The sequence below is a fragment of the Prionailurus viverrinus genome, chromosome A2, assembly GCF_022837055.1.
Source record: "Prionailurus viverrinus isolate Anna chromosome A2, UM_Priviv_1.0, whole genome shotgun sequence".
Taxonomy (NCBI): domain Eukaryota; kingdom Metazoa; phylum Chordata; class Mammalia; order Carnivora; family Felidae; genus Prionailurus; species Prionailurus viverrinus.
The window spans coordinates 116242043-116252430 of record NC_062562.1 but is presented as its reverse complement, the minus strand read 5'-3'; the positions used below and the strand labels follow the sequence as shown (position 1 = coordinate 116252430).

The 10388-nt window shown below is 35.4% G+C and overlaps 1 protein-coding gene across 4 annotated transcripts in view; it reads right to left on the bottom strand.

Moving 5' to 3' along the window:
• Positions 1-515: 515 nt before the first annotated feature.
• Positions 516-10388, bottom strand: part of CCDC126 (coiled-coil domain containing 126) — a 40841-nt gene continuing 30968 nt past the window's right edge. For all 4 annotated transcript variants that reach the window (XM_047851069.1, XM_047851070.1, XM_047851071.1 and 1 more), the window contains exon 3: positions 516-2303. In XM_047851069.1, coding sequence (XP_047707025.1) covers positions 2119-2303 — 185 coding nt within the window. In that variant the 3' untranslated portion in view covers positions 516-2118. The remainder of the gene's footprint in view (positions 2304-10388) is intronic.

Below are 10388 nucleotides of genomic sequence, written 5' to 3'. Positions count from 1 at the left end.
TGTCACTAAAAAGGCAGACCTGAGCCTCTATAGTCTACCTAACTCCACAGTCAAGGTCCTAAGTATTTCTTGAAGACAAATGAGACCCAAGTTATCATCAACTATGTAAAATAATGTTTAAATTACTTTTTTGCCAGTATACTGCTTAAAGATATTCTGAAATAACCCAAAATTACTCTGAAATAAATATGAAAGTTTAAATATGTTTCGTGACACCCTTTGTGTTAACGTCCTGATTAATTAAGATTAATTGAAGATATAAATACTACAGTATGACCTTTAAAAACTCAATAGTAAACTTCAACTTGAGGGTACAAACCTAGGAACCACCTCTGATCATAATCCTCAGACTTACTCCCATCAAATCCTGAACTCAAACTCTCCTACCATGAACAAAGCAATTTTCCACTGTTTTCTTTTGATAAAACAAAACCCCCAGTTATGTAAGATTCCTTTCAATCACTTACCACTTTTTAAATGCACAACCACCATTAAAGAAAAAAACTTATCACACCTTGTAAGTACAAATAATATATTTTATTTCATCCCTGAAAACAAAAACAAAAATGTCTACATCTAATAAGACTGAACAATTATTCCAAACTTCAACTGGCAATGGTATGTAATTAATTTCTTCTCATAGAGTATAGGGAAAAGAGTTTAGAAAGCTACCTTTCATGAAACAATATTTTCTCATACATATTTTAATAAAGCATTATAATTATTGCTACTATGTGTGGTAACATATTATAATAATAAACAATACAATATCCAAAACTAAATTCAATATAGCCTAAATCTAAAAGCTAGCTGCACTTAAGCAGTTATTATAGAGAATAAATACTATGAAATACAGGGCACCATATGGCAATTAAATTTGCTACAAGGGAAATTTAAATAAAGTTGTACGTTGCTCTATACTAGAATTATCCAAGATTAGGATCTCTTGTGCTATATACAATAGCTGTTTTCCTGAAAAGAGAGTCAATCTTCATAGCTTAAATTAAATGCTCTTGTTTTTAAGTGGTCATTATATAAAATGAATACCTAATATATCTTTTACACAAATCCACAATTTCATGAAGCCAGATACTCTTACATAATGTTAACATTTTCCAAGCAATTTAATGCAGCACAAAATACCTTTAGTACACACACCTGGCTAAAGACCTTAAGCATCCCAGTCTCACAAATATCTCAGTCTCCCCTTGCACTGCCAACATAACAAAAGCAAAACTTACCCAAATACGGAAATAATGTGCTTTCAATAGCACAGACACTCAAAAGGTTAAACTTTTTAATTAATATTCATGTGTGTGAAAAATCATGAATTAATACTTTACTTAATTTTAATCTCATCATAAAAATATCTTTTATTCTTCAAGGTATATATAAGAAAATGTTATTTATGAGATTAGAGATTCCTATTTTTACATTATTTTTCTCAATGTTTAGAATAGGTTATGGACAGTGGCTACTAACCATCTCAAGATTATAACCTTACAAATGTAATTTTTCAAAATATACAATAATTAACCTCCAGTTATTCTGAAGGCTAGTGCAAATGAAGACATTCTTTGGGTCATGATTTCAAAACATTATTTTCAACATTATACTTCCTTTCTCTGCTCATAATCTGAGTAACAAAATATAGTACTGGAAGTAAGCACATTTTCTAATAGTATTAGTCTAACAGTTAAACCTATTGAGAACAAATGACAAAATGATTCAATAACAATATTCTCTAAAAAACATGTTACATATTTAAATAAATATTTTATAGAAATGAACCCATGTCTTTCAGTGTTTTTGTTTCACCTCCATCCCAAACACAAAAGATTTATACAAAGATCACCTACCTGCTTACTACATCAACCATGTTACCAAATTCCCTTTAAGGATATAGTAGTACAGCATTGAAGAGACTTGCCTGAAAGCAAACTAATAACTTTTAAAATTTATATACAGAATTAGAGCTCTGTGAATCCAGCATATTCCTCAGAAATGCGCAGGGCTTTTATTGTACAGTATTATTCTATCCTAGCCAGCAACTTAAAAGCTTTCTGCCATAGGATATGATCCACGGTGGATGTAGCAGCACAAGGTGATCTTCAACTGCTATCTAATGCTGCCCGATGCATTGATCCTTTTATTTGTGGTTACCGGCACTAGGTTTCCACTTGTGCCATTGGTAGTGTTGGTTGCCGAGCCGTTCACAACAATATAGTCCACTTTGTTCTCCAGCTTTACCAAGCGTTGTAAAATGTCATCTAAGAGGACAGCAATTGTTCTCTTTAGATCCGCTACAGGGGAAAAAATCAGAATAAACTGTATTAAACACTGATAGAACACTTAATATTTGTATTTTCCTAGTTTGAGAGGGGGGATAATGAAACATTACTGAGTCATCAGAGAGAAAATATACTAGAGAGAAAGCTCTCATACCACAAATAGGAAAAACCTAATTGTGTAAATCAATAGCACCATATACAGACCTTCCTAAAGGAATTTCAGAGTTATAAATGTGAGGGCAACTCTCACCTTCTAGTGCAATAAAACACATTTGAAGTCTGGTTCAAAACTGTATTCCCTTTGTAAGCAGTTTGTAAAGATGACTGTGGACTAGGCAGGTCAGGTAAAACAAACTAGGTAAGTAAGTAAGAAGTTCAATGAAATGCAGAAACACGAAACCTGGATTCTCCAGAGACTGAAATGTGTGTATGAGTGGGGGAGCCTAGGACCAGGGCAGATGCCAGGAAACTGATTAGTGCAGTAGAGATAATAACAATAGTTCCAAGTTAAATTTCTTCCAGAATGACAGGGAAGTTTATATGTCTTTGGGAGACTAAGGGGTTTCAATAGAATCTACCTAGAAAGAACGAAATTAGGACTCTTCCTTAGAATTATTTTTTCAAGTTTCCCAAAGGCGCCTGTACATATGAGGTACTCAATAAGTGGCAACTAATATTGTTATTTTTTGCTGATTTCGAACTAAAAAGCAACTCAAGCCCTAATATGTGACCAGGGAAACAATCATCTAACCACAATTGATAAATTTGCTGATGGTTCTGTCACTAAGAGATCAGAAAAAGAAAAAGCAAAATAAAAAAGATACACTGGACTTCATCAAAATTTAAAACTTTTGGGTATCAAAGACTATTATCCAGAAAGTGAAAATAACAGGCAGAATGGAAGACAATATTTGCAAGTCATGTATCCGACAAGGGCTTAATTTCAAAAACATATAAAGAGCCCTTAAACAACAAAAGGATAACAACCCAATTTTTTAAATGAGCAAAGGACTTGAATAGACATTTCCCCAAATAAGGTATGCAAATGGATAATAAACACAAGAAAAGATACCCAACATCACAATGAGATATCACTTCAGGATGGCTATAATCAAAGAAAGGGAAAAACAATATGATACTGGCACAAAAATAAACATATGGCTCAGTGGAACAGAATAGACACTCCAGAAATAAACCTGTGCTTATATGGTCAATTAATCCATGACAAAGGAGGCAAGAATACATAATAGGAAAAAAGTTTCTTCAACAAATGGTGCTGGGAAAACCGGACAGCTTCAAGCAAAAGAATGAAACTGAACCACTTTCTTAGATCAGACACAAAAATAAATTCAACATGGATTAAAGACCTAAATGTGAGACCTAAAATCATAAAATTCCTACAAGAAAACATAAGAAGTAATTTCTTTGACATTGGCTATAGAAACAGTTTTCTACGAGTGCCTGGTTGGCTCATTCGGTTGAGCGTCCGACTTTGGCTGAAGTCATAATCTCACATCCGTGGGCTTGAGCCCCGCATCGGGCTGCTGACAGCTCAGAGCCTGGAGCTTGTTTTGGATTCTGTGTCTCCCTCTCTCTCTGCCTCTACCCTGCTCGCACTCTGTCTCTGTCTCTCAAAAAACAAAATGTTAAAAAAAATTTTTTTTAAAGAAACAGTTTTCTAGATATGTCTTCTCTGGCAAGGAAAACAAAAGCAAGTATTTGGGGACTATATCAAGATAAAAAGCTCTTGCACAGTGAGGGAATCAACCAACAAAACAAAAAGGCAACCTACTGGATGGGAGAAGTGATCTGCAAATGATATAACTGATAAGGGGTGAATATACAAAATACATAAAGAACTTACACAACTCAACACCAAAAAAACAAATAATACAACTAAAAATGGGCAGAGGACCTTTGTAGACATTTTTCCAAAGAAGACATAACAGATGGCCAACAGATATGTGAAAAGATGCTCAACATCACTCATCATCAGGGAAATCCAAATCAAAACTATGAGATATCACCTTACACCTGTCAGAATAACTAAAATCAAAATAAGAAATGACAAGTGTTGGCGAGGATGTGGGAAAAAAGGAACCCTCGTATACTGTTGGTGGGAATGCAAATTGGCACAGTCACTGTGGAAAACAGTATGGAGGTTCCTCAAAACATTAAAAATAGAATTACCATATAATCCAGTAATTCTATTACTGGGTATTTACCCAAAGAAAACAAAAAACACTAATTTGAAAAGATATATGCCCATCTATGTTTACTGAAGCATTATTTACAACAGCCAAGACATGAAAGCAACTCAAATGTCCAGTGATAGATGAATGGATGAAGAAGAAGAGGTACATAAATACATAAGGGAAAATTACTCGGCCACAAAAAAGAATGAAATATTGCCATCTGCAATGACATGGATGGAGCCAGAGCATATAATGCTAATTGAAATAAGTCAGACAGAAAAAGACAAATACTGTATGACTTCACTCATATGTGCAATTTAAGAAACAAAACAATTATATTGTACACCTGAAACTAACATAACACTGTATGTTAATAATAATTCAATAAAAAACATTTTTTTAAAGAAATAAAATAAGCATGGGTGAGCATATGGAGAAACTGGAATCCTCATACACTGCTGATAGAAATATAAAATGGTCAGCCACTATAGAAGGTAGTTTGGCAATTCCTCAAAAAGCTAAATATAAAATTACCACATGACCCAGGAATTCCACTCCTAGGTATGTATATACCCCCCAAATTGAAAAGAGACTCAGAGATACTTGTACACCAATATTTACAACAGCCAAAAGGTGGAAACAATCCAAGTGTCCATCAATAGATGAAGAGATTGACAAAATGTGGTATATACATGCAATGGAATATTATTTAGCCATAAAGGATGATGTTCTGATACATGCTAAAACATGGATGAATTTAAAGACATTATGCAAAGTGAAATAAGCCAGACAAAGAAAGGGACAAATATTGTATGGATCCACTAACGTGAACTACCTAGAATAGACAAAATCATAAAGACAGAAAGTAGATTAGAGACTACCAAGGGCCAGTGAAATGGGGAAACAGCAAGCTCTTGCTTAATGGTTACAGTTTCTTGCTTAGAGTGATGCAAGTTTTAGAAGTTAATAGTGATGGTTGTACGACACTATGCATTAATGCCGCTGAACAGTATACTTTAAAATTATTAAAACGGCAAGTTTTATGCTATATACACTTTACCATAATGTTTAAAAGTGAAAAAAATGAAAAAAATCATAATGGAGTAGTGAGAATAGTGGTTGTGGGTGGTAGCAGAAGGTGATTAGAAAATGCTATTAAAAAAACAAAACAAGGGGCGCCTGGGTGGCGCAGTCGGTTAAGCGGCCGACTTCAGCCAGGTCACGATCTCGCGGTCTGGGAGTTCGAGCCCCGCGTCGGGCTCTGGGCTGATGGCTCAGAGCCTGGAGCCTGTTTCCGATTCTGTGTCTCCCTCTCTCTCTGCCCCTCCCCCGTTCATGCTCTGTCCCTCTGTCCCAAAAATAAATAAACGTTGAAAAAAAAAATTAAAAACAAAAAAAAAACAAAACAAAAAAAATCAATGTAATATAAAGTTAGGGGAAAACTTTATTTGGAAGAATGAGACTCTACAAAAAGTATATCTCCTGGCATCGTTCATCATGAGAACTTACATATTCTAGTACGGCAGAAATGTACAAGAAAAAAAGTGTAAAAAAAAAATCCTGTGACAAGTATTTAGGGATGAAATGTCATGATACATAAAACTTTCAAATGGTGCCCCAAAAGACAAATACATTTGTATACAGAAGGAAAGATAAAAACAAATGCAGAAAAGTTTTTAGCAAATGGTGAGTATAGACAAAAGATATAGGATGTTTATTATACAATTTTCCCTAATTTTCGATAGACTCAAATTTTTCAAAATAAAAGACTGCAGAGAGGAGACCTTTCTTTATTAAGATCTTCCAATCAAGAGTTATAATAGTATTGGTAAATAGGACAGAATTAAATAATTTTTTTAAAAAATCCTTCAGCAACAAGACTAAAGGGTTTTTCTCTGGAGGTTATCTCCAGTACAGTATTTGAAGAGGTAGCAACATAGGCCAGAGAGGTCTAGAAAGAATAGAACGGGGTGGAGGTAGGGGGTGAAAGGGTCTACCAGCATGTTAACGTAAAATGAAGCTAAAGCTGGGGCACCTGGGTGGCTCAGTCGGTTAAGCATCCGACTTCAGCTCAGGTCACGATCTCACGGTCCATGAGTTCGAGCCCCGCGTCGGGCTCTGGGCTGATGGCTCAGAGCCTGGAGCCTGCTTCCGATTCTGTGTCTCCCTCTCTCTCTGCCCCTCCCCCGTTCATGCTCTGTCTCTCTCTGTCTCAAAAATAAATAAACGTTAAAAAAAAAAATTAAAAAAAAAAAAAGAAGCTAAAGCCCTAGGATGTTTGACACCAAGCTGAGGTGTGACATGAATTATAAAGGTAAGCCTAATTATTGATTAGAATTAAGTTACATAGCAATTAAAGGAAAAGGCGGGACTAATGAGAAACAACTATATGATAATTTTATTTTAACAATGTCCTAAGCTGTTAAATGTATCCTCTCAAATATTCTAAAATCAAGTGTTTTAATAAAACATTACATGGGGCGCCTGGGTGGCTTAGTAAAGTGTCCGGCTCTTGGTTTTGGCTCAGGTCATGATCTCACAGTATGACAGAGAGAGCCCCACCTGTGCTGGACTCTGCGCTGACAGCTCTCAGGACCTGCTTGGGATTCTTTCTCCCTCTCTCTCTCTGCCTCTCTCCTGCTCATGCTCACTCGTTCCCTCTCTCTCTCTCTCCCCGCCCCCACCTCAAAATAAACTTTAAAAAAAAATACAAAAAACTCAGATTTGGGGGGCACCTGGGTGGCTCAGTCCATTAAGCATCCAACTTCGGCTCAGGTCATGATCTCACAGTTTGTGGGTTTGAGCCCCACGTTGGCTTCTGTGATAACAGCTCAGAGCCTAGGGCCTGCTTCAGATTCCATGTCTCCCTCTGTCTGCCCCTCCCCGCTCACATTCTCTCTCTCAAAAATAAACATTAAAACAAAAACAAACCTGTTTAAAAAAAAAAAAACTCAGATTTTTAACTACTTTGCTCCATGATATAAAATTAGTTAGTTGACAAAGAAGAATAAAATTAATGTTTCCTGAACTTGGGATTCTTTCGAATATACCAAAACTCCCTTTCTCTAAATTCACAATATAATTTTATGTTTACATCTCAAGGGATTGCATATTTAAAGAAATTTATATTATATGGGAGTTCACAGTACTCCATAAACCCTATTAACTAAAGGTGCTGGTAATAAGAACTCTTTCCGTAACTATGAGCCCTGTTCAGAAACCCTAAAAGCAACTTGAAAGCAACCATATCATATCCAATCTTTTACCCTCAGCTCACCATTTTGACATTTTATCACACAGTAGACACTGAACAAATGTTTGAAATAAACATTTGCTGAATGTCCGATTCATGTGTTTGGTAGGTGGTATTGTTGAGATTGACATGAAGGATCAGATTTAGGAAAAGCGCCTTTTAAGGTTGTTCTATTTCTGCTTTAAGCTTCCCTATTCTGGAAGAAAAAATCAAATAGTTTATGGGGGGCGGGGGGAAGGAAAGAAAGAAAAAAATGAGCTGTAACAAAGGCACATAAAGACATAGATACTATCAAAATAGTACCTAGCCCAATTATTTCACTGTACACAAAAACCAAACGGAGGATATAATGCTACTAAATATACTAAAGATATTGGATATTGGATATAAACAGATTTTAACTATACTAAACATAATCAGGGACAGTGAGACATAGCAGAAAGCCACTCTCATACCAAGGAACAGAGGGAGAAAGAAAGTAGTGATGTAACCAGAGCCCAAGTCCAAGGAAAACCACCAGTGGAAAACAAAGCCAAGGCAGGAAGTCTGGGAGAAGCTGATGCTACAAAAGAGACACCACCTCCGGCAGACAGGGAGGAAGAAAAGTACCCTAGCCTTTCCCTTGTCTTACTTTCCAAACTCCTGCCAACGCCCCCCACTGACTCAACCCAGGCAGAAGCTAGCTGATCTGGGAACTTGGAAAACACTACCTACTCAAATCACCCTCCTTTGAGATACAAAACAGAAGAGAGAAAGGTAAGTGAAGGACACCAGGAACAGGACCAGCACAAACAGCAAGCATACATGCCTTTGTGAACCCCATACTTAGGTCTGTCTTGGTTTATCTCTTATTTACATCTCAATAGGTTTTACTGTTTTTATTATGAGCTGCCTCAAATCTGATAACTAGGTGTGTCTAGTCAAGGATTTTCATATCTATATTTATGAGAGATATTGGTCCATAGTTTTTATTTCTTATATAACTTTTGTCTGATTTTGGTATTAAGCTAATGCTATTTTCACAAAATGAACCTGAGAAATGTTCTCACCTATTTTCTGGAAGACTGTGTGGAATTCATATTCCTATTTAAACTTCTGATAGAATTCCCCAGTGAAATCATCAGGGCCTGGAGATTTCTTTTTGGGGAGTTCTTAAACTATAAATTAAACTTCCCTAATAGGTATAGTGTCCCCATGATTTTTATATCGTACTTTCATTTTCATTTAGTTCAAACTATTTTTTAAATTTCCCTTCAGAATTCCTCTTTGATCCATAGATTATTTAGAAGTGTGTTTAGTTTCCAGTTACTTGGAGATTTTGTTATTGATTTCTAGTTTGAGTTCATTGTGGTTAGAGAACACACTCTGTATGATTTTAATTCTTTTATATGGATTGAGGTTTGTTTTACAGCCTTGGATATGATCTATTTTGGTAACTATTCCATGGACTGAAAAAACATGTATATTCTGCTGTTGTTGATAGAATTTCTATATATGTAAATAAGATCCTATTGGTTAGATTGTGTTCTAATGATCTTCTGTATCTTTGCAGATTTTCTAAATGGTTCTATCAGTTCCTGAGAGGGGGATGTTTCAGGTCTCAATTATAATTGTGGATTTACCTATTTCTCCTTTTAATTCCACCACTTTGTACATACAAATTTAGGACTGTTTTTTCTTCTGAGTGGTTTGACCCTTCTATGATTACATAATGTCCTTCTCTGACTTTGCTAGTTTTCTTTGCTCTGAATTCTACTTTATCTGATATTAATGGAGCCACTCCTGCTTTCCTTAATGTTTGCATGACAAATCTTTTTCTATCCTTTTACTTTTAGGCAGTTGATATTATTAAATTTGAAATAAGTTTCTTGCAGGGAGCACATATTTGGGTCATGTTTCCTAATGCAGTCTGTCAATCTCTTTTAACTGGTATATTTAAAACAGATTTATATTTAATGTAATTGTTATATATTAGTACTTAAGTCTGCCATTTAATTCTTTGTTTTGTTTGTTCTGTTTTTCACTTCCCTGTTTAATTTTTCCTGCTCTCTTATAGGTTATTTGGAATATTTTTTAGAATTCTTTTTTTGGTTCATCTGAATGTATCTTTTTGTACAGTTTTAGTGGCTACTCTAGATACTATATCATGTATATAACTTACCATTTTACCAATCTGAATGAAATACATAAGCTTTACCTCTCTTTACCATCTATGATGGTTCATTATATGTGCCAACTTGGCTAGGCTATAGTGCCTAGACAAACAAATACACCATTCTGGATGTGGTTTTGAAGGTAGTTTTTAGATGTGATTAGCATTTAAACAGTAGCCTTTCAGTAAAGCAGATTACTCAATATAATGTAAGTGGACCTCAATCAGCTGAAGACCTTAAGAAAAAAGACTGAGGTTCCAGGAAAAGGAAGGAACTCTGCCTCCAGACTGACTGCCTTTGGACTCAGAACTATCATGTTAACTCTTGCCAGAATTTCCAGCCTGCCAGCCTCCCCTGAAGATTTTGACTTTCCAGTCCTCACAATTGTATAAACCAATTTCTTAAAGTCCATCAATCTCTCTGTTCTATTTCTCTGGAAAACCCCAATACACCATCCTTTTATCCTACTTCCATTTATATTGTCTTAAATATTTCC